This window comes from Grus americana, chromosome Z (genome assembly GCF_028858705.1).
Source record: "Grus americana isolate bGruAme1 chromosome Z, bGruAme1.mat, whole genome shotgun sequence".
In the NCBI taxonomy this organism is placed as follows: domain Eukaryota; kingdom Metazoa; phylum Chordata; class Aves; order Gruiformes; family Gruidae; genus Grus; species Grus americana.
Genome location: NC_072891.1, coordinates 60,073,923 through 60,099,780, shown reverse-complemented (window position 1 = coordinate 60,099,780; position 25,858 = coordinate 60,073,923). Strand labels below are relative to the sequence as shown.

General features: G+C 36.4%; 1 protein-coding gene across 12 annotated transcripts in view; it reads right to left on the bottom strand.

Moving 5' to 3' along the window:
• PAM (peptidylglycine alpha-amidating monooxygenase) overlaps positions 1-25,858 on the bottom strand; it is a 150,988-nt gene that overhangs the window by 70,590 nt on the left and 54,540 nt on the right. For all 12 annotated transcript variants that reach the window (XM_054810720.1, XM_054810724.1, XM_054810725.1 and 9 more), the window contains exons 2-3: positions 8,865-9,378; positions 7,602-7,722 (exon numbers count right to left, since the gene is read on the bottom strand). In XM_054810720.1, coding sequence (XP_054666695.1) covers positions 7,602-7,722; positions 8,865-8,956 — 213 coding nt within the window. In that variant the 5' untranslated portion in view covers positions 8,957-9,378. The remainder of the gene's footprint in view (positions 1-7,601; positions 7,723-8,864; positions 9,379-25,858) is intronic.

Sequence of the window (25,858 nt, the reverse complement as noted above, 5' to 3'; positions counted from 1 at the left end):
AGTTGAGCCCGGGAAGATGGGAGGGGTCGGGGGAGGTGTTTTAAGAGTTGATTTTATTTCTCATTCCTCTACTCTGTTTTGCTTAGTAATAGATTAGATTAATTCCCTCTCTAAGTTCAGTCTGTTTTGATTGTGATGATAATTAGCGAGGGATCTCTCCCTGTCCTTATCTCGACCCACAAGCTTTTTGTTACACTTGTTCTCCCCTGTCTAGTGAACGAGGGGAGTGATAGAGCGGCTCTGGTGGGCACCTGGCCCCCAGCCAGGGTCAACCCACCACAATGATCAATGAAAATATTCTTGCCTGGGCATTCTAAGAAACATCGCATGACCTTTAAAATAAAGAAAAAACCAGAATCAATTAAAAAAGAAACAATTTATTACATGATTTTCTTGCTTAAGCATTGTAAAGGACTAACATTTTCCTGAAGCAATTGCACAAACAATCTGCACAAGATACCATGGGCAGAACTTATAAAGAATGCCCTCTTCATGATGCTACAGTTGCCTTTGTTGCTAAACAACACAAGCGGCTGTGTGGTGCTCAGCTGCCAGCTGGGGCTGAACCACGACAGGACTGCATTAAACAAATGAAAATAAAATTCCTGCTATGAAAAACTTCAAACCTAATATAAAAGAAGCCACTGCAAACAGGTGTAAACAATTAAATGCAACTAAGAAGGAAGGGCAGGTACAATGGTGATAACAATATGTGATTACACAAAGCAGTGATATGCAGAGATAAGAAACAATTTTTGGTGTTTTTGCTGGAAAATGGAAGGATGAACAAAGGTCAGCTGATACAACTGATGTGAATGTCTTTGTGTACTCTAGTTCTATGTATTTACAGAATGAACTAAAACCTTGTAGAAAAGCAAAAGGAGATATTCTACCTTTTCTATTTAACCTGGGTTCAGAAGTCTGTATTTTTTAAAAACCCTTCATTTAGTAGATATTTTTTAAAACCCCTTAATTTATATCCAAACTTTGAAAGTCAATGGCAGCAATGCTTCACATTGTAGTAGAAATAAACAGTTGTCTTTAAACACAAATTAAATTTAGCAACAGTGTAGACTAAAAATAAGGATGATATGTATTTTTTGAAAGCAACATTTACTCAAGTAAGAATTAGATTAGTTAAGAACAAAAGAACAGAGTATTAGGACACAGATGCAATGGCTGAGATTTTATAACTTGTGTCATAACATCTACAAAGATTATTAGAAGTCTAGATGAACTAATATTTTTGGATCTTTCTTTTTTAAATGAAGACTGTTAACTGGAAATTATAGATGTATTAAAATGATATTGTGCTAGTCATTTATCTGAGCTGCGGCAGAACTCAGCCATGCCTCTGACTCAATGTTATATCTACAAGTAGCAACTGTCCCAGTTAAACATCTTTCTTCTATGTTCTTTGTCATCTGTCTTCAATACTGATGTACTCTACATTGTATAGTTTAGAGAAATGCTTTTAGGTAATCTGATGTGCCTTTAGGATTTTAATGCTAAAGTAAAGGGTTTTTTAAGAAAAAAAAACCAACAAAAAAAAGAAGTCAATGAGACCCACTGCTTTGGAGGAGAAACAGGGTGGTGTGGGGTGAGGGGAGAGTTTTATTCAAATTTTTCTTATTTCCCGTCTATTTTTTTATTGTCTGTATTGCCTTACATTAGTCTTGTTCAGATTGTCCTCCAAAGTAATCTGAAGTGACTCCATTTCATTAACAAGAGATCCTGGCCAGCAGTCTCTTTAGCGTGACAACCCTATAGATGATCAGTACAGGCAAAGCATTGAATTGTTAATATTCTATACTACTCATGGTGTAGTTTCATAACCCTTACCTCTTCCTACTGTTCCATCCCACTACCCCACATGCTTTTTTAAAAAAAAAATACCTCTGCTTCTTCCCTATCGAAACATATTTTTAAAAGCAGAGAGACCAGGAAACAAACCCACAATACTACCCTAAATACAATTCTTTTCAAAATGCTTCAAATAACTTATTAAAAGGAAAGAATCATATTTGAAAAAAAAAAAAAATCAAAGATTAGCTATGGGTTACAATTAATTTGACAAATTGATTACACAAAGAACTATCACTATCAATTAAATATGATAGTCTGAACTAAAACTCCAAGCCAGCAACCTCTCATTATTACTGTAAACAGGGAGGGTATGTTCTAGTTTTTGCATTACCACTCTCCTATCCTACCTTTTACAGTCTTTCCATAAATAACTCCTTTTAGGTATAGTGACAGAAAAGATCACTTGGCCAAATGAATAATGCAGTCAATCAATGTCATTCTGAAGTCTTTACCATTACTGGCATAAAAACCTGACCTGGCATAGTCACAAGAGTTTTCAATTTTGTTTCTGACATACAAGCCAGGTTGTATACAGCTAATAAGATAAAATGAGCAAATGAAAAAACAGCTACTGAAGCAACCAAAATCTGCTTTGTTGAATCATCTCCAATTGTCAGTGTTACAGACTTCAAACACAGGAAGAGCAGGAACATCCTGACACTAAAGAATTACAAAAGGCGCACTGTAGAATCCACAAAAATTCTGTCCTGTTTTTTCTACCTCACCATAAGTAGGTCCGTGAGCATGAGGCTGCACATGTGATCCATCTTCAGAAGAAAATTATTACCTAGACTTTGACTTGCATAAGAAACAAGCGGGGGCGGGGGGAAATGAGATTGCTCCACTGTGCACAACCTCATCAATTCAGATGGTTCCAAAAAAGGTTGAAAAGATGAGACAAATGGAACTTTCAAAGTGCAACAAGTTGCCTTTTGAAAGCAGACATTGGATGGAGGAAAGAGAAAAGCCACACACTTTTCCCTCCCATCTGCTGCTCCCCTACTCTTTTATTTAAAGGAAGAATCTTTGTTATTAATAAGGGCCATTGCTGACTAATAATTGCACCACTTCTCATAAATTACAGTACTGATACTCACAATGCCAGGGTCCAGATTCATATAAGTAACTAAATTCTGTTTTTTACAGAATTTCACCCCAAGTAATAACCAAATCATTCACACAACTTTCTCCAGAGCCAGAGCAAGTCTTGGGAGATCTTAGGTCAAGATCTGAACTTGATTGTCGTAGCAATAGTAAAGAAAGAGGTGCCAGTAATTTATGGGTATCCAAATAATTAAATTTTCTTCTTGTGTCATGTATTTTTATCTGGTATGGTATACCCAAGCAAACTGGAGAGGAGAAGAAAAATTTTAACCAAATACCGCAACTGAGAAACTGAAGTTGCAGAACTGAATATGCAGATATTACAAGCACTGCTGACCTACTTGTAGAAGCTCAAGATAAGCAGTTCCAAAAAAACCAAAACCCAAAAAAACCCACTTGCAAAATCCTTTTTTTTTTTGCAAAAAACCCTTCCACACACAACCTTTCCACTCTACCACACTAACAATATCCCACCAAATAACATCTTTTACCACTTTTTTGTACATTTAGCAATATTTACGAAGTTTCAAGTTTAAATTTAAGAACTCAGCCAATGTTGTACAAAAATTAATTTACCAATGAAAAGTTTGTTCAGCCTCATAGTAGTAATTAATTAAAAAACTCAAATTATTATTTATGATTAAGATTACTTGAGATATAGTTTTAATTGCAGTATAATTTTTATTAGTTCTTATTTGATTTGTAGCAAACACAAATATTCACAGCAGCAAAACCGTTTTACCAGCAGAGTAAACATGTTTACCCTGCATTCTTAATGCTTTCACAAAATAGCCTTTAATTTGCTTAATAGTATTGGGGTTTGTATCTGAAATTTATAATTTTCAAAACGAGCTGATCCCATCCCTCCTTGGAAGAAAAAACATACTGCTTTCCATTTAAATAATAATTCCTAACATAGTATTAATTTACTGTGCAGAGGGATAATTTTCTTATAATTATCTTAAGTATAAAGAATGATTATACAATTTTTTCCCTCAGAACTGAAAAAGCCCTTCAGTTTTCCTCTCCACAGCTCTTCGATGTCCTCCACCCTTCAGAAGCATACCAAAATTACTCTTTACATATTAGTTGTATTTTTCCCTACTGTGCAACTGGAATAATTATTAAGAAAAAAAAAAAAAGAGTATTCAAATACTGCAGATATTGTTTCCCTGACTTAGGAGAAGTGGTACTGTTCAAAAGCACCAACGAATATAAACCACATTTATTAACTGAGCTAGAAAGCCATTCTGCCTCACTGATTTTCAGATTTGTATTGCTTGAATATACACTTCAGTGCCCTTGTTCATAAGTTCTTGGAACAGTTTCACAGGACTGTTCATGTTTGGCACTTGTGCTGAAAGAACACACAATGTGGGAGCAGATCAGCACAGCGCACTCCTAAGCCACGTAAGGTGTCGGTTCTCATTGATTCACTCACGGGGCAGCTGCAGCCACAGAATGTAAGCCAACTCCCCTCTGCCTCAACCCTCCAAAGTCACTACAAGACTAGTAATAAATTGGAAAAAAATGCAGCGTTTTTGGCAACCTTTCCCACAGTCTTGACAACCTGAGATGCACATGAATTGAATTTTATGCAACTAACGTACCAATATGACGACAGACATTAATTAAACTTGACTCCAGTCATTTGCAAATCATTCTACCAAGAATTATACCACCTTCACGATTTTAAGGTGCTACCTGTGCAGATGATACAAAATCATTTCGGGATTCTTTTCCCTCCCCCTCCTGTTTAGAAATGTCTACATATTTCCTCCATGAACCAGATACGTATTTCACAGAGTTTAAGCTGTATGTTAGCTGTATGCCTCTACATTAAGAGAATCCAATGATTCCTACAGTAATCAGTCCAAAACAACAATGTGAATGCTCATACTCTAGGTACAACCTTACTGGTAGTACCAAAAATTCATCTCAATTTCAGGGAATACATGCAGATGGTTAGAATTCTTGGAATCCAAAGAGATTAACTTTTAGTGTCTGTTTTCCATAAGCATTATCTGGGAAGTTGGAGTATCAAGGACTTTGGAAAACAAAATTAAATATGACTGCCTACAGTGATGCTATGCAAGAACTCAACTCAGCAGCAGTATTATTTCAGAAGTTCCCTTTCTTTTTCGAGCTTGGTGATATTTTTGACTAAACAACCAATGACTCCAGCCCTTCCAGAACAATTCTTACATTGCATGAACCTTCTGATTGTATATCTAATGCAGGTCACACTGGTTCTAAATTGCAAAGAAAGAACTGGTTAGTTTCATTAGACATCTTTCTGCTAGCTAGCTGTGACTCTAGAGAAGAAATGTGACTGCCACGTGTACATACCCCAAGAGAGAAAGAGGCCAGAAGAATTCAGTTTGTGAAGTCTCCTGAAAGTACTAATCTGTGGCCAAACAGTGAATTCAGAATTCATAACAATCCAGTTCAAACAAGATTTTCTTTTCACAAAAAATGCATGACAAAGAAGAGATACCATAGAATGTACTGGTGTTGATGTAAAGATACTCTTCTGAATTTAACTCATTCACATCTTCTCCATTAATTTGTGCTCCTCCTCGGGGTTTTTTTTTTTTCTTTTCCCACCTTTGCCAAATAAATTGTTATGCTTGAGAACTCAGGAAGTGCAATTAGTCATAATCAAAATAGCGACACACCTCCAGAAAGCCCTTAATAAAGCATTTTAGAAATTGCACTTGTCCTCTTGCTCTTTGGTTTATTTTGGCATCTTTCATGAACAGAAATAAACTTGCAGATAGACCCTGGAAGCAGAAACCTATGTATCATAGAATCACAGAATATCTCTAGTTGGAAGGGACCCAAAAGGATCATCGAGTCCAACTCCCAACTTAACACTCTTCTATAAACATCAGCATAGACAACTTGAACTCACAGCAGATCCACAGTCACTAAACACATATTAGCCCACAATCAGGGCCAAAAGGTACATGAAGAAGGTGGCGAGCTAGTAAGAGCCACCACAGAAGAATTTCCTCTCTAAAAAGGATTCTTCCCTTCCATGTTCCTTCTGCCACAAAAATGAACTGACGGCACTAGAACTAGGAAGCTGTTGGTTATCTCCTTCTGTGAACTGAAAAAAACCGAAGATTGTCTTTTCTGCCATTGCTTCTTGCCGAGTATATCAGTGTTTAACTTGTCTAAATGTGAACCAAGTTTCCTGTACAGTTAGTGTGCAACACTGTGGAAGGTGGAAGGGAAACGAGGAGCAAGGCTGGTGAGACAGAGACGAAAATAAAAGCTAGACTTAAAAGTATATAAGGCTAGTTACTGATTATTTTCACCTACCTTTTTAACCTGGCAAGTTGCTATCTTCCCCCAAATCTACACTAGACTGTAGCATTTCAGTATATTGTGTACATAAAGGCTGTTGCTATAAGTACACATGAATGTGAAAATTATTATCTTCTCTCTATAAACTATCACAGCCTTTTCTTGGTGGTGTTGAGTTTAGGTTTTCTTTTTTTTTTAATAGGAATCTGAAATGACTGACCCCTGCATATGTGTGTCCTAGCTCTTCAACTAATGGCTCCTCAGGTAAAATCAAAAAAATGTAATTACAAATATGCACCTGGATGAACTGAGAGTACTTTTCACCCTTTCTGAATGAGAAGTTTAATATTTTGCTACAGAAAAATAAGATCTAGTAGAAACTATATTTCTGTTTCGCACTTGCTAGAATGACACCACTTGCTCTAAATTACATGTTCCAGAGGGGTGCTCCCCAATAACTGAAAACCTCATTTTCCCTTTAGTATTTTTTGAAAGTGCTCTCTGCAACAATGAGTCATCATCTACTGCAGCACAACATCCTGCTCTTTCCAAGCATCTGCAGCCCTCTAAAAGAGATGTAGGGTCTTTTACTGACCTATATAATTGCCTGCATTGCCTCACTGCAAATAATAAAATTAATTATTGTTTATCTTGCCTCATGAAATTACACGTGAAAATGACAGTAGAATCTCAGACTTTTGTGTGAATCTTAAAAATGCCAATGCTAATGTTCAAAATCTTAATTATTGTCTTCATTTTTACTTACTTGGCTCAGTAGAAGATAAACAATTTTAAACCTGAAAGACTATACCATTATAACTTGTTTCTAGTAACTTCCCTGAAGCATTTTAAGGTTTTAAAATACTAGGTCAAAAGTATTACCCTTCTAAAATGCTTTTTGGTTGTCTTCTTTCAGCTTGCCATAGTTATAGCAATGTTCAATTCAATGTAACTAAATTCACCGAGACATCACCTGAGATTTGGTGTAAACTGCAGCTCTAACTAAATGCATGCCTTATAAGCACAGCTGGAAATATTTCACTTTAATAAAACTCATATTCCTTGGTTTAATCAACTTCAGCAATTCAAGTTATGAAACCAACATTTTACAAATAAAATTAAACAGATGAAAATATTTCTCTCTCATTTGAGATGACTTTTCTGTTTCCTACTTTTCTCTGGACATACATATATCTATAAAAGTTACCCTGGGGTTTTTTGTTCATTTTATGTGAGTGATATTGTAGGCAAGGCTTTTTTTTTTCCTAGCTTATGAAAAAAAGAGCAAGTGGCAAAAAGAAAAACTGCATTTCTCTCACCTGCTTAGGTGTCACCCCAGGCATGCGAATATCCAATGCAAAATCTGACAGACCAAGTGAAATCACCGGGTGGTCGCTTCCAAAGCATTCACTGGAAAGAGATCTGGTGGTATCTTTATACCTTAAAGGGAAGGAGGAAAGACTTTTTAAAATAGTGATTTTTGTTTTGACTTTCTAAAATCAAGGGTCTTCTGAACTACTAAAGAAGCTTGACAACGCTGAGTGGCTCCAAAGAGTGATCTGGACATTTCCCTCATTCACGAGCTGAGGAAAACATCTTAGTTATCGAGCACTTATTGAAGTAGTTCCTCTGAGCAATCAGACTAGTTTGGAAAACATTAGCTGACAATGTAACTTGTAATCTCATCTAAATAATTGTCTGAGGTATATGGATGTAGAGATAGAGAATTAATTCACTAGAAAATGACATTCATGACAGGTTTTTTTTGTTTTGGTTTGTTTTTAAGACTACGTACCTGATGTATAATTCAATACAGATTAAATTTAAATAATGTGGTAAAGGGGAAAAGTTTAATTCCAGCACCACAACATTTATAGCAACTCCAATTATAAGTAGCAAAGCAAAACAGTAAGTTTTACAACTTCACATGAATATCAAGGTTTGTATTGAATGCAATGTATAAATGTATCATAAAAAACTGTAGATCACTGTAAGGAACAACATGGTAAGACATCTGAAACATGATGCAACACTGGTATAAATTTTGAATATGTATATTCATGTATATATATAAAAGCAACATGGTAACTACAGTGCCCAATATACTTCATAAACAGTAAAACACTTTTTTGGAGAGCTAAGAGGCTACTTCTCTTGTCCACATTACATTAAAGTTTACCTGTGGAATTTTGCATTCAAAATCCCCCAAATTCCCCAGAATTGTCCAGTTTTAAGCTAGTTGATGCTTTCTCAATAAAACAGCATTTTATTACTGCAATCTAACTCGAGTAGCTGAAATATATTTACTCTCTGTGCAATACACCTGTGGCGTTATCTAAAAAGTTCTATTAATTGTTGTTTTATCATCCTAAACTCACATTTTATACAGCAATCTATGGATAAAACAAGAGTTTCTGTCTTCAATATGACGAGTGCCATTTCAAAATTGCAGGAAAAAAAAAAATCAGAGCAAGTAAGCAAAATCCAAAAAATACCATACACATTTTTATCATGCTTTTTCATATTTCCATAATATCATGACTGCATGCATTCAATACATAAGGTCTTCCTGCATAACCCACCTCTTGAAGACGGAAAGTGAGCTTCTGAAACCCAGACAGATGTTTTGAAAAACAAGAAACAGTATTAGCAGATTGTTAACGAGGCCAGCCATGTCCACCCTGCTGTTCCTGGCTCGATTAAGGGGGCAGAAGAAGGACAGTGCAGTTGTGTCAGCTGTGATCCTGACAATTAGGCAGCAGCAGCAGCAGCAGTATCAATTCACTACTCCATTATTATGTGCTCTGTGGGCATCCTCCAGCTTCTGACAGACCATCTGTCTTGGAAAGTGATGCACTGTAAATCAGGGAGGTGGATGATGCTGTGTTGTCTTTATTATTAGCTGTAAAAATCTGTTGAAGAATCTTCCCTTGCAGATGGATGAGACTGCACTTCTGTCCACTTAAGGAGCTGAAAAGTAGCAGTCCTGACACTTTCTCCCCAGACCGCGGTTAAATCTGCACGTTACTTATCAATCCACAGTGCTGGTGACTCCAATTGGCATTGCAGAAACCAGCATCAGTCATCCTTCAGAACCTGTAAAAATAGAAGCAGATAAAGGATGACTAACAGATTACAGCATTAGTTCTCAGCGAATCCCTGTTCAGGCATTTCAATACATTAGTAAGTTCTTTCAAAAGCTTTAGCACAACCCAGTGAAGATTGCACGAAGTCTGTGGATTCCTCCTTTCCCACCTGTATAGGGTCAGAAACTCACATGTTTCATATTGATATATAAAACACACTCTCAAATGCATTTTAAATGCTAGGAAGAAATACTAAAAAATCCCTTAATATGCAAAAGGCAAAGCACGCAGTATTGCACACATACAAATACTAGTATAATGTGTTCTACAAGAAGAAAAAAAAGCCAAACACTGACATGGGAAGAATCAAGGTCTGTAAATTTTATCAACTATCACTAAATGTTTCAGCACATGTTGCAGGCTGGGAGAATATTTTAACACAACCTGTAATACACCATTATGTCATTAAGGTATCTGTTTCTTATGTACTTTAGTTACTTTTATATCCATTTCAGAAAATTGATACTTACAAATTATTTTCCAAAATACTGCAACAAGAACTACTGAGAGTCCACTGCTTTATATTAGTTGAATATTTTTCTATCCTTTCATATATTGACCTTATATCAGTGTAAACCGTTACTCTCGTCATTAATGTCCTGATTTTAGTTGATGCGATATTTTAATTTCAAAATTTATTTTCTTTTTTTCATGAGTATGCTAGAAAAAAATCACACTGTGTTAGTGAAGACACATACTAGTATTTTTATGGAGCATTCCAATGCAGAAGAAAAGTTCCAAGCCATAAATAAAATAAAAATCTTTAAATCTATTACGTAGTAATTCTTTCAAGATAAATATTAATAGGTAAAAAACACCCACACCCAAGTATTTCCCAGCCCTTGGAAGACATAGTCAAAATACTGCTATAAGGATGAAATAGAAAAGAAGGATTCTGAAATTAAACACAATTAAAATGCATGTGTTTTACAGAAAAAAAAAATCACTTCCATCTCAGGGCACATGTACCAAAAAGACTTCTATAAACAAAAGTGTTCATACATTGACTAAGAAGCCATGCTGGCCATTTGCTTGTTGTCCAGCAGCTACTCTAGATTTGCATTGAACTGTTTATAAGATTTAAAAATTTGATTACATTAATCACCATTAAACTTGTATATTTTATCCATTGAAGGATGACGCACAAGATTCAGTCACAAACAACTAAAAATAATTTCATCTTAGTTTTCAGCTTGCCAAAAACATGTCAAAGCTGTCCAAAGTCATTCATGCAAGCAACGATACAAGTCAATTCTTTTTTTCTATGTAAGTTTTCATGTCTTCATTTCTGTGATCTACATCATCTTCGCCAGTGAACTATGGAAAGCTGTAAAACATATAAAGGACTTTACTATGATGAAAACCAAAAATCATTAAAAAAAAGTGTGATATGCTCCACAAAATATTAAGACAACTATGAAAACAGAGGGCTGCATTACTTTTATGCTTTAAGATAGAGGCTGAACAGTTACTGTTTCATAATTATAACTGTCCAGCCACCTGACTGGAAGTTCTAATACTTTTTTTACTTGTATTACCCAAGAAATTATGCCTTTAAGACCATACTGTACATACACTTGACAAGCATAAGATCTGAAGAACAGAGGCAGGAGGAATACACTGGATTTTAACAAACACAGAATTACAATGCTCTGATTTAATTTTTTTGGTATCTAAAAAGATATTTTCCCATGACTAGCAATAAAACCAAACATTTATTTTTTGCCTGCTTTAAGAAGTCTGAGATTGGTTACACCAAGTCTGTTACAAACATCTAGCTGGTATACAAATTAATAAAAGAAAGCTACTGAGACATTTCATCATTAATAGCCCCACCTCATCTGAAATATGAGGGTTTCTTTACAGCAGCTCTCAATTCTCATTGCGGAGTTAAGCATGGTAATAGCAAAAACCACCTGAACACACCTTAATTTTACAGAGCAGCGTTATATATGTGTGTGTATATATATATATATATATATAATATCAGACAATTCACGTCTTTTAGAACAGTGACCATGAGAGAGGGGGGAAAAAAAAATAAATCTGGAATTATGTAGCAAAGCAAAAAAATTAAGCCCGTAGTGAGATCAATACATGTATGCCTAACATCCGTACATGCTACTTAAAAATGGGCCAATTTAATCTACAAGCTTTGTTTTTAACTACAGTTTCATCAGCTGGACGGATATGAAATGGATAAAAGGTTAATGCATCTGGTACGTAAGATGAGACCCCTGCACAACCAAACTTTGCATTGGGGAGAAAAGAAGAAATAAAAGAAAAAAGAAAAAAAAAAGAAAAGATAGCACTGTTCTAAAGAGATTTCAGTGTAATTCTAGATATGATGCAATAAACAATACCACCAGACAACAAGGGAAAAAAGTGAAGATGAGAGATTCAATAATAGTAAGATTACACAGTTACTTAGGTTCATTATGTGGACATCTTGATACAGTTTTGCTTTCAATTTGGGGTAAGAGAACCCCAGGGAACAGAAGTAGTGAAGTAAAAAAGAAGTAATTAATGACAAAGACTAGAGTGAAAGGAGAGAAAGGGGAATGAAAATTAAATTGGGCAATATAAGCATGTTATTTTATCCTACATGCCCCACCCAGACATAGCAAAAAACAATGATATCAAACAAAGGAGTGAAGAAAACCACAACAGTCAACAGCAACTAGCACAAAGACATCTTACTGAATAAGCTGAGGGAAGAAAAAAAAAGTAAAAAAAAGTGGCCAAGAAGCTAGAATTCAAAATACAATTCAAAATAGCATGCAAAATAAAGTAACAACATTTCAATGTGATGTTATACAAATTAGAGTAAGTCTTTTAAAAGAACAGCAATTAAATGATCAATTTTCAAAAATGAACTACAGAAAAAGAAAGCTCTGTACTAACCACAAGTTCATAAAGCACATTGTAATGATTCCTTGTTCTCAGTTTAGTCACTAGAACATTTCACATACAGTACCAGGTGAAAAAGCCACAAGCAGAAACCTCACCTTCAATCACCCTTAGCTTCAAAGAAAAAAAAAAAAAAAAAAAAGGAGGCTGAGGGGAGACCTTATTGCTCTCTACAACTACCTGAAAGGACGTTGTAGCAAGGTGAATGATAGTCTCTTTTCCCAAGTAACAGGTGATAGGACAAGAGGAAATGGCCTCAAGTTGTGCCAGGGGAGGTTTAGGTCAGATATTAAGAAAAAATTCTTCACTAAAAGGGTTGTCAAGCATTGGAACAGGCTGCCCAGGGACGTGGTTGAGTCACTATCCCTGGAGGTATTTAAAAGATGTGTATATATCGTACTCAGTGTCATGGTTTAGTGGTGGACTTGGTAGTGTTAGGTTCATGGTCGGACTCAATAATCTTAAGGGTCTTTTCCAACCTAAATTATTCTATGATTCTATTCTATGACAGGATCAGAGTCAATGGGCAAACATTGAAACGCAGGGGGTCCTCTCTGGGCATCAGGAAATACTTTTTGATTGTGCGGGTGATCAAGCACTGGCACAGGTTACCCTGAAAGATTATGGAGTCTCCATTCTTGGAGAGCCATCTGGACATGGTCCTGGGCAACCTGTAGGCGAGCAGGGGTGTTGGACCAGATGACCTCCAGAGAAGTCCCTTCCAACCTCAATCATTCTTTGAGTCTGTAACAATTCTTTCAACCTTTAGACGTAATATCTAAGGCCAGTTCAGTATGTCAATTAAAAGCCACAAAAACCAATTTGAGAGAAACAGGTGGCAGGTGATGTGGATAAGGGGTTACAACCACACAAATTCTAGCATTCTCCATAACATGGAGAAGATAAAAGGCACCAAGGATAGATGATACCACAGATTTTCCCTTTGGATTGTGGCAGCAGATGATGAAAAATTGGCATTTCCAAACTGAGGTCACTTGGTTAGTTTTACAACTCCACTGCCCATACAGGGCAATGAATGGGGAAGAAAATGCCAGGAAAGTCAAGAAAATTCTCCGCAGGTAAGCTGCCTTTACAGCTTAAAATTCTTTGGACACCAATGAACCACGATTACAGAAAACACAGGGCCTACATAACTTTTAATGAAATGTATGGTCAACCAAATGTAGACCTATATTTAATTTTTTTTTTTTAAATAAGTATCAAAATTGTTCTGGCTTATGTGTCATGGTTTTACCAATCTTTTTGGATTAAATAATACATTTATCACTTTAGAAAATTCTTCCTCAAAGCTTTGTTACTTTGTGGAGAACACTTTGCTTTACTTCAAGCAATTTTTTTACATAGTATTTACAGTAAAACATTTAGAATATGATTATAAATCATCCAAAAACTAAGGAGGTTTTTTTTTTTAGAGTAGAAGTAGCTGCTTCAAACTAGACTTCATTGGACTGTTCCTTCACAAAGAGTTAAAGATAAATTTTCACCATATACCAAACCCATTGTAATTGTAGACTGCCCTGTATTTTCTTCCTTCTCTTGTTCTGCATTGGTTCAAGGTAGCTGATGCCTTCCCCTCTGCCCACTGCAGTGTCTTAATTCTCCATCAGATCAACTGGTCAGTATGCCAGGAGGCAGCTGTGGTATTTCTATCACAAAAGAAATGGTGAGAGCATACAGCTGGGGTTGGAAAGGAACCCCCTATTTTGGCAGCAATCTGCACTGGATTTGATGTAATATTAAAGATACTATTTTAGAATGAGAATTTTAAGTTATCAAATACAGTTTGCCTCTTGGTTTAATTTAGAATTTACAAATTCTTATCTTCTGCTGCCGAAACGTATTTTTCAGATACGGATACCAAAGGAAAAAAGAGAAATACGATTGCTCTAATTGTTGTTTTTATGAACATCCTTTTCTAAAATTTGCTCTGCTGAACAAATATTTTAAAAGAAGCATTTCATGATAAGAAACCTATCGTCCACTCCATCAGAGGAAGCACAGTATTTATACATTGAACACAGAACTGCAACTTGAATTTTCTCGTACGTATTACAGCAGTTAAATTGAATGCTTTCTATATGGATTTACTCTTTGCATGCTTTCCAAATATATTGAAATTGGACAATGTGTATTTCTTTCCTATTTGACAAGAAGTACTAAATGAAAATTCATATTAAACAGTGCTTAAAAGGATGGTTTATAAGTGCAATATAATTTATTAAAAAAATCTGAATACTTGAATATCTGAACTTATTTTGAAGGATTTCACTGACCTGTTAAGCATTGTTAAATGAAGCATCGTTTATGCATTTCCTACCTGAAAATACTACTTACTATCTGAAGACAGGCTATCTGTACTTAGAAAAACAACAAAGCAACATCTTTGGAATGCTCTGTCAATTCAGTAGGTATGTAGAGGTTTACCTACTAGACAGCAATTTGAAATTAACTGAAGTTTTATACAGCAAAGAGGATGAAGAACTGTCATTTACACTCTGCCTTTTCCTTGTTTCACAACAGGACTTGCAGGTTCCTAACTGCTGTAAGCAGCAAGAATCGCAAAGATATCATAAAACCTATTACCCCAAGCCATATGCAAACCCTATTCACTCAACAATAAAGGAAATATTCTAATTGTACTTAGTAGGCAACTCATACAGTCACGGAAATCAGAAACAAAAGGATGTAAGAAAACAGGTTATAAGATGTGTTTATGCAAAGAAAGAACAAGGATATTATTTCCAGGGGAAATATGCAAAAAAAGTTTATTATTTTCTACTAATCTATAGAATAAAGACAAACTAAAACCAGCCTCAGAATTCGTTTGTGAACATCAGGAAATGCATGAGGAAAAACAGAAGAACCAAGAAAAGCACAACTCAAGGTGTCAGAATCCCTATCACCCTAGGCTCCGAGCTCTGCCCACCACTGCTGTCCTCAGCGCCTCAGAGAAGACTGAAAGGGGCAAACTTCAAAGCCTAAGCAGACCTGATTTTGTCAGATCAACTTCTAGAATAATTAATTTTCTAAACAGTGAAAACTCAGTCAAAACTGAAGAAAATGTGTAAAGAAAAAAGATGCAAAAAGGTTTAACTGCTACTTCACAATGTGATCTTACTGAGTAGCCTTTGCTTAAGACTTGCTTATGCACCAACATGGATCTCCCCAGTCGCATTACCTCCCCTTTCCCAAAGTAAATATGACAAATACCACTCCTCAAAACAATATACACTCAGGTGTGAGATAAAAAATACCTGAAAAAGAAGGAAATTTAATACTACATTATCTAGAGATATATGCTGGTGTGTTTCAGACCAAAATAAAACTAATTTTCTTGGAAATTCTGGAAACTTAAATCAATTTCTGAATTCTAAGCCAAGATTTTCAAAATGTGATGTACAATTCAAGGTAAGATTTTTATTAATTTTTTCCATCACTGTACTATAAACTAGTAGGTATAAACTTGTTTAAGAATGAAGAATTGCACTTCTTTTGATAGAACAGAACTGTGTAAGCAAACTACCACCCAAAATCCTTTCCTCCTCATACTGATATAAATGTGTTTGCATTGCTAAAATATTAGGAGATCTCAAGCAGAAATTCACTTTATTTTTCATTCACTTTTTTTTTCATTCTTGCACATCCACAAACTAGAAAACCCTATAGTCAAACATCAGGAAAGTTGCATGCCTTTTTGGAAAGTCTAAGAATGAAAGGCTTTTAATTTTTTTTTCCACCCATCATCTTTTAGAATTAAGAATGGTCACAATTTGCTAACTCAATATTCATTACTAAATTGCTAATAAAACCTTTTATAATTGTGAAACATAAGCTTGTGAAGCTGCTTGAAACACTCCCTAATAAAACAGTAAAATGCAAAACCTCCTTTTCTTCTTGTGGGAATCACAGACGCTTTCCAGAAGTCTGAAGACCAGAGAGAGTATGTGTTAGTTCTCCCATTCTGCATTATAATAGCATTTGAAAAGCATTTTATTCACAGCAAATCAGCTTGTAATCCTTCTGCTTTAACCAGGTATCAAAACAGGTACAATTCTCTTGTCAAGGAAGATCAACATTTTTCATTGAAAGACAACATCTTAACAAACTGCTATTCTCATATTCTGAAAAAATGAACAAGGTGGAAGGTACTAATTGCTTGCTAAAAAGGGAAAACACATGAGAAGCCTCTGCTTTCATTTTAATATCCAGATCACTATCAGTAGCACAATGTAATAAGGATAAAGATTCACTGAAGTGCCCTTTGTTTTCCCTTTGTTACGCAAAAATAGAAAATACCAAAGGGACAATGTTTTACAGAGTTAGGATTAGCCTTCAAGGATAAAGCAAATGAGAGATCATTTAAAATATTTAAGTTCAATTACACATTACATATGAACTAGGAATTAAATTAATTGCACGTTCCTTCATTAAGAAGGACTTCAAATCAGGCTCTCTGAATTCCTTGTGTACAAGTTATATACTTAAAGAAGAGCAAAGCACCCTTTTTTTCAGTCAAAATGTGTAGAACCTCATTAAGATGCTGTATTCTATTTACATGGCAAGGTTTTGGTAGCAGCGGGGCTGCAGGGGTGGCTTCTCTGAGAAGATGCCAGAAGCTGCCCCCATGTCAGATGAAGCCATTTTCAGCTGGCTCCAAGAGGCACCTGCTGCTGTCCAATGCTGAGCCCATCAGCAATGGTGGTGATGCCTCTGTGATAACATATTTAAGAAAGTGTAAAAAACACTGCATAGAAGCTGGGAGAGGGGAGTAAGAATACGTGAGAGAAACAGCTCTGCAGACACCAAGGTAAGTGAAGAAGGAGAGGGACCAGGTGCTCCAGGCACTGGAGAAGAGATTCCCCTTTATGCATGGCATTCTGCAAATGGTATTTCCTGATCCAGTACAACATACTTCTGAGTATGCTGCAGTGATTCCTTCCACGTTTCCTATTTGCTTAACACCTGAATAGGATGCTGGAATGTTCTGTCAATCCAAACACTATCCAAAACACCCCCATACACACACCTCCCTGGAAAACCCACCAAAATAAATTTTCTTCAAGAGGTGCATACCATTAGATGGATAAGATAAAGGGAACTATTTTCAATAAAGTAAAGAAATATTCTTCTAGCAGCATATTTCAATCGAGAGAAATGTAGGGGAAAGGGTTGTTGGCATTTCCCCCCTCCCTTTTTTTCCCCTTGAATTGTATGTAGTAGGACACTCTTAACAGCCATCCAGATTAAAATCTGGAATATTCTCCCACAGACCCAACCTAAGTGATATAGTTAAACTGAAATTTACAGCATTGTAGCCTCATAAAAATCACAACTTCATTTAACAAAAATAATTCAACAGAAGTTTGTTAGAATTTATTACAAAACTGAATTTGTGGTCCTTCCTTCTTCAAAATGGCTCAGATAACACCACCACTTAATTAAAAAAAAGATAATGAGTGGAAGATGAAAACCAAGTCACTGATTCTAATTCAATTTAGTGTTAGTTAACAATTGAGCAATATAAACGAATTCTCAGTAGGAGGGAGCAGGTGCATGTGCTCTGAAGGAAGCTGCAGCCCATGAAGAGCCCACACCAGAGCAGGCTCCTGGCAGGAGCTGTGGCCCATGGAGAGGAACTCATAGAGGACCAGGCGTTCTGGCAGGACATGTGGCCCCTTGGGGGACCCGTGCTGGAACAGTCTGTTCCTGAAGGACTGTACCTGATGGAGAGGACCCACGTTAGACCAGCTCTTGAAGGACTATATAGCCTAGTGGGATGGACTCCACATGGGAGCAGGAGCAACGGTAGGAGTTTATTGCAATGTTAAATAAACCCTATGGCCTTGCCCAAAGGGACCAGGGTAGAGATTGTAATGGCTATACCTTTAAATTGTTGTAACCCATGATTTGAGTTGTGTGTTATAGGAACCACCTGAACCAATGGAGAACAAGCCTTACAAGAAGCAGTGCAAGTACAGCAGTGGACCTGAGCTGGCTTTGGTGCCCAGTAACTCCACACGTCACACCAACTCTTATGCCCTGAGTGATCACAAGAGATAGAGCCCAAAGTCATGGACTAAATGAACTCAATGGACATTTTATGGGCAGTAAAGAAACAGTATCTGTGTATATATCAAAGGCCAGGAAGGGATTTGTGTGTGGGGTGTGGATAATGAGGATGCATTGGATAATGTGGGACCTGAGCATGCCATAAATGGTATTGAACAGGGCAGAGTTTGTACTGGTTTTGGCTGGGGCAGAGTAAATTTTCTTCATAGTAGCTTGTACAGGTGTATGTTTTGGATTTGTGACCAAAACAGTGCTGAAAACACAGGGATGTTTTAGCTATTGCTGAGCAGTACATACACAGTGTCAAGACCTTCCCTGCTTCTCACGCTGCCCCACCAGTGAGTAGGCTGGGAGGGGACAGAGCCAGGATAGCTGACCCCAACTGACCAAAGGGATATCCCATACCACACGAAGGAGGATTGAGGGAACGTTCAGAGTTTGTCTTCCCAAGTAACTGTTACTGTTTCCTGGAGATGGCTGAACACCTGCCTGCCCATAGGAAGTGGTGAATAAATCCCTTTTTTTGCCTTGCTTGCACATGCAGCTTTCACTGTCCCAGTTAAACTGTCTTTATCTCAACCCATGAGTTTTCTCATTTTTACCCTTATGATTGTCTTTCCCACTGGGGGTGGTGAGAGAGGGGCTGGGTAGTGCTGAGCAGCCCATGAGCATTAAACCACAATTAGTTTTATTATATTTGCTATCTCTGTAAAACAAAACCAGCTGAAAGAGAAATAAGTATGAAGGGGAAAAGAAATAATCAGGATTAGTATCTAAACTACTCTGGACATTTTGCCTCTCTACAACCTTCAGCTCCAGGCTCCTGATAAAATTTCCTTGTAGAAATCTGCCTTATCCTGGTTCCTGGAGTATGAAGGGGGATTCTAGGACATGTCTGCAAAGCATTTTAAATTCACGCAGGCTTGTTTAGTTCCAGAGTAGAGCATATCAAGTGTTTTTACCTGGAAAATGCTATTCAGCTATATCCCAGTAGGACTAGAAAGATGATACATGAAAAATAATAGGATTTCCCCCCCACACCCCACTAGCAACATCTGAATATTAAACTCATTACTGCCAAAAACATAATACTTGTAGGGGAAAAAAGATATGAAATAGGATCTATGCAGGGTTGGGAAAGATAGCTTACTCTTTCTGGATACTGGAATTTAAAATGACATGTTTTAAAATGTATTTACATAGAAGTAGTTCCTTTCAAAATTTAGGTAGTTCAAATTATGTTTAAACTCATTTTCCACAAATTGCACGGGCAGAAAAACCTTTGAATCCAAGACCTTCCAGTAATTCTATTGTCTGTTTTGGCTCATGCAACAGCAATGTTTGACTTATGAGGAAGGACATCTTTACTTCACATTTCTTCTACTTGTTCAGACAGAAGTATACATGAGTAACAGGGAAAATGCGTGTAAAATCTACAGTACCTTCTACCTCAGCATAATAAAACCAACTATTTAAGCAATCATTTACCACGTACTTGTGAGATCAATGGCACATGCAGTTTTAAAAGCTTACTGACATACCTGTTACTCCTGTTTGTCAGTAACGTTATGTTTTATTCATTCTGAAAATCTTGGCTGGCATTAAAAAATAAATATAAATCTTATAGTTAGAACTTTTGCCAGCAGCCATGGGTCATACACATTTTTCCTCTTCCAGAATCTGTTCACTAATTTTAAAGATTACGAGTTACCTTAATTTTAGGTTACTTTAACTAAAGCCAACTCATTATTGTCAGCAATAATCGCAGTATGCAGTTTAAAAGCAGACCTATCCTTGAATGAAATGAACAGAAATCAGATACCTTTGAACACAAGAGAAAGAATAAGAGGCTACTACTGAAGTAAATCTTTCATGTTACAAAAGGAGGTCCTTACAAGTGCCAAAATTAAAGATATACTCTGTCTTTTAAAGATCTGACCACAAATAAACTGTGGAAGCTCTATGTAAGAAAATAAACTTAAAAACTGTACTAGTTTCCTTCTTGTAAAAATAAAAATTTTACAACAAATCTGTTGATACACACATTCATTCAGTTAAATTATGAACCGTAAAAAAATTATCATGATTACCTAATTTCAATTCCTAATGGATATATGTTAAGAAACAAGATCTTGCTGTGTGACAGACAGCTGCACACATTCAAGAGTACAGAACTGCAGGAAGCAGGGAGAACAAATCAAAATTGCACATACTGAGCCGTACTGTGCACTTCTGTTCAACAATGTTCGAGACTGACTTAATTTCATATATACTTACAGTTCAGCTTGAATATATATACACACACAAGTTCATAGCACCAATAAAACCAAAGATACAACAACAAAGTTTTAATAAGTTTCACTGCACAGAGAAGTTCTTCAGGACTGGGTAGAACCTGATCTCATGTCAGCTCAATTCAGTTTTGGTGTTTATAACATACAAAACATGTATCTTATATGTAGCTGCTGGGTCAGGTCAGAAAGATCTGCAAAATCATCTGTTGTCATCCCCAGCACAGCAGTACTCTTCAGCCAGTCACCTTTGTATTTAACTTAGCAATGGCATTCACTGAGACTACTTTTTTTATCGTGTTCTGAACACAAATTTAAATAGGCACCTGCATGCTTTGCAACAGCTGCACTGGATCACAAAGCCAATTTTCAGACAAGTATCTCCTACATCTTAGGATATCACATATATATATTTTTTCAATTTATTTGTAATTTTTTTTTCTTAAGTTTGTGACTACTGAAGTTTTTGGTGTGTGTGTATTTTGAAGAGAATCTTGCACATAATGTATGAGAACCATAATACAAGAAGCAACGGCAACGGCTGTGATTTAAGACTGAGGAAGAATCTTAATCTACTCCAATAAAAAGAAAACTAACGAAAAGACTTAGCTTGTACTTAGGTTAACTAATGTCAACAAATTAGTTGAAAACCATTTCTGGAATACATAGTTTGGACAGTTCTGGTTGAACCCTTTCTGAGCCTGTATATGAGAAAGCAAAAAATTTAAGGTTTGCAATTTACAACAGAAGTTCCCTTGCTAAGATCTGCAAACAGCTGGCAAGAAAAACTGGAATGTGCTGGGACACAATCAGGCTTTCTTAGTTGCCAAGGTACAACCACTGCTTACTGAAAATTAAAATATATTAAGATGTACTAGAAATCTCCCTTAGGAAACAACAAAAATAGGTTACTTTTCATAACCTGAGTACACGTGAATCCCACTGACCTCTGGACTCTCTAATTCTACTACAGGGATGGAAATGGAAGAAAATTCAAGAGCTGTAATGAAATTTCTTCATTTTTAAAGGAAGGATTCAGCTCTTCGGCTCAGTATTTGTCTCAGTGTTTATGACCACTTTCACAGACCCTACATTGGTATTGCAAGTAATTTCCTCCCACCTCCCCATACTCAATACAACAGTGGTAAATGTGTAAGTAGGTATTTAAATGCAAAGTTGAATCAATTTCTGGAAAAAAAAACCCCGCAGCTAGAAAGCAGCCCCATGAATGAAACTCCAAATGCAGCACCTTTTGTAAAACAGAAGTCTAGAAATGAGCAAATTATTTTAACAGGTATTTAATATTTACTCTGGTAATTGAATAAAATAGGTGTGATTCTGGAAATCTCTAAAAAAGAATAATATGTATATATATGTCTCATGACATTTAAGTTTCAGTCTTTACCCTTAAGGGGCATGAATGACAGTGTAATTCCAAATTGCATAAGTCTATCTTGCAGCTACATAATTAGGTTGAAATTGTTCAACACACAATAAATTGCCATTGCACACAGCAACAGTCCAAAACTGTAACCTTCAATTTCAACCATGAGATTTATGAGGGAGCTGTACTAATACCACTATACTAATTTGAAGTAAACAATTCTACATGTTGAAAAGGTGGCAGATAACAGCTATGCCAAACCTCTTCCCAAATAAAGTTAATTCTGAATATTCACCACCTGTCAATCAGGAACACCATGCTATAAAAATTGAGATAGGAATAAAAGAAAACAGATGATTTCCACCCAATCCCCGCCCCCCCAGTACTTTTGGAATATTATATAAATTCAAAGCATAGTTACCTATTTACTGAAACCGGCATTTACTACTTCCAAATATCACACCATAATGTTTGACATTAGGAACAACTCACTAGAGACAACCTAAGAATGTTTAATTATGTAATTGTCCTACATTAGAAAAGAGCTCTTGAGCAAAATTCATCTAAGATTCAGCCACAGAACAGTAATAACAGTATGGCAAGAATAGCAGATAATTGAAAATTAAAGGAGAATAATGGCTACAAAGAACCAATTTACATATATTATTTCAGCATTTTTCCTATTTTGAGGTTGAGTTTTACAGCCTCAGTGATACTGCAAACACCCCAAGAAGCTAAAGTTAGAACTTGCTGACAACTAACACCTGAAGTCAAAGTGCACATACGTAGCCACAGATGACTCCCTTCTTTTAGAGGAATACTGCTGAAGATTAACATGAAGTCAGAATTTTAAATACAGAAAATGGAATCGTATAATTCTTATGCTTACTACCATCAGGTTATAACAGTAAAGATTTTTGACCTGGTTAAGAGAAAGGTTTACGCAGTGGTATTGTGCATCCTTTTCTCACCTCACTCTAAGTTTGTCTGAAATTGGCCAAAAGAGAAGTAGCTTCAAAATTCTCCACTATAGCCACTGACAAGGAGAATAGACAGATTCAATCCTTTTTCCCCACCCGGGGAAGGGCTACAGCATGGCTCTGCTTGGCCTCCTGCTCAAACCCTTCTGCAGCTTCAGCCTCGTGAATACCAAGTCCTGCCTCTTGCAGCACAGGCAGTGGTGAGGGGACAGTCCCAGGAGATCTGGGACTCTGGTGGGGAAAAGAAAATGAAGGTACAGAGCAGGCATGCAAGCAATCAAAATGAGAAAGGTGTGGTGGTAGGTAAGGGCAGACACAAACTCGGAGGAAGCCATGGCATGCTATTCTGCTGTTCACAGCTATAAATTTGGCTTAAAAGTTTTGGACACATGCTAACAGAGAATGAGAGGCATTCACAAAATGGGGAAATGAAAGCTGGTGAACAAGCAGCACGCAAGCTTTTTCAAAGATCTTCGGCAAAATGTTCAACAGTTTTCAAATTTTCTGTTGAGCAACATTGCGGCTCCTTTTAGGTCAGCATTGTCCCCCCTCAAGAATACAGTAATCTGTCTAGAAAGTAGTAATCAAATACTGGTGTTTTTTGGGGTTGGTGGTTTGTTTTTTGGTTTGTTTCCCCGCCCCCATTTTTGCTTCAATTACAGCTAGCTTTAACTGAATCCTGAGGACAGTGTCATAGTCTGACAAGTGTCAGAAAGAAAGGTAGCATTCCTTTACCTGGACATTTACGTGCACTATTTTGCAGCTCTAATCTGTTTAAATAAAATGAAACATGAGAAGAAAGCAATTAAGATTTTTTTTTCTTTTTCACTTACAGTTTTACTTCAGTTTGTAGTCAGAATGTCTTCAGTCCTATTAATTTTTAATCTCCTACATAAAAATCAGTTTACCCTGATATGCAAAAAATTTTTATACACGTCAGTAATGCCTGGCCTTATGGCCAGAACATGAATTCCTAGCCAAACTGGAACACAGGAAACAGACAAACACTTCTGGTCACAAGTCCTAGAGAAGCACCAATGAGATCCACCATGTTTCTGGGCTTGTCAAGAGATAACAGGGACAAAGATTAAGACCGACTGAGTGCCTTTTAAAAAATAAAAAGAAAAAAATAATCACAACCCATGAAAAGTTATCAGAGATACTCATCACTCTGACAAATGAAAAACTATGAAGCATCACAAACATTTCTTATTCACAGATGAGATGCCTTCCCCCCACCCCCCCCCAGTTTTTTAGTTAGTAAAACAGGAAACATGTATGATTGACAGTCTGCTATCCACACTATTCCACTAGTATGTGGAAGGAGATTCAAACTGTTTGCACAAATATTGACAAACCAAGTTTCAGAAAGGCTCACAATTCCTTTATGCCAGATTCTCCAAGGCAATCATCATATTGAATAGTGAATACTTGCAAAAATACATCTTAGAGAGACTACATTAGAAGAGACATGATTTGTCCACGAGAACAAATCTAATCCCATAAACTCAGATTACTCATGAGAAGGCTCATTTATGTGCATATGCACTGGAAACCTGGTCACAATCCAGGCTACATAACCATCACCAAGTGGTAAGCACACAGGTATGTTTGCAAGAATGTTGGAATAACTTTTATTTGTAGCATAACAGACACTATTCTTTCTGGTTTGTATTTTAATAAGAGAGTTCGCATAAAGAAAAAAACTGTTGTGGCACTAGCTCAGTTAAAACCTAAAAAACTACTTAGCTATCAAAAATTGGTATAAAATTGTTATTCTTAATTAAATATAATTGATTAATTTTAATTAAGAATACATCTTAATGTTTCATTTTAATGCAGTGGCATGAAACAACTACAAGCCAGAGATAAGAGGCTGTCCTTCCAGAATCAGATTTGTGAAGAAACTCATTTACAAGTTTGTATTTTGACTAGTTCAATCACAGAACCTTCACATTTGTTTAGTGAACTTTATGAACCTGTAATAAAAAAAAAAGTTTTAGACTAGTAAAGGGAAACACTTAAGTAACATATTAATGCTTATTACGGGCATATTACTGAACTTTCTGATAGTGAAAAATAGTTGATTGAAAGGTTTCTTATGTTTTGCAGTGCTTAGAAGTTTTTCCAAACACAACACAGGCTCATCTACTTCCAGGTAACAATTTTTCAAAGTAGTTCAGCTCTTCTGAGAACGACATCATCTGTTTCTTTAGCAATAAGTCCCAAATCTCCCACTCCCAGATCCCCACTCCATCGGGCCGATTTTTCTGACAGAGTGTGAAAGATAAAGGGTGGGTGGGTGAGGTGGGGGATAGGCAGTGGGTGTGGGGGGGGATGGTGTAGAGGAGAGAAGAAATAAAGATCACTCATGGGCTGTACAGAAATAGCACTAGAAAAGCTTTAAAAAAAGTGAAGAACAGAGTATTTTTAGCATGTAGGATTTTTTACATGTCTAGTACTCTGTAAATTATAAATAGAGTGTCTTGTTTTCCTGCATTTTGTTCCTCCTGGGACAAGAACATGCATTGTTGCAGGAAAAGAAAAAAAATTATCAGTATAGATTTTTCCAAAATGGTGAATTTAAAAAAAAAAAAAAAAAGAGTACTATATATTGAGCTAGTTACAGCTTTTCCCCCCGCCACACCTCTCAAGTCCTAAGAAAAACATTATATAGATTTTTAGCATAAGTTACATCTAGTTTCAGACACACATTTTGACTCAGACATAAATTATTCAAGCCAAGTTCCAAAAACTGAATCCCAAAAGACTTCA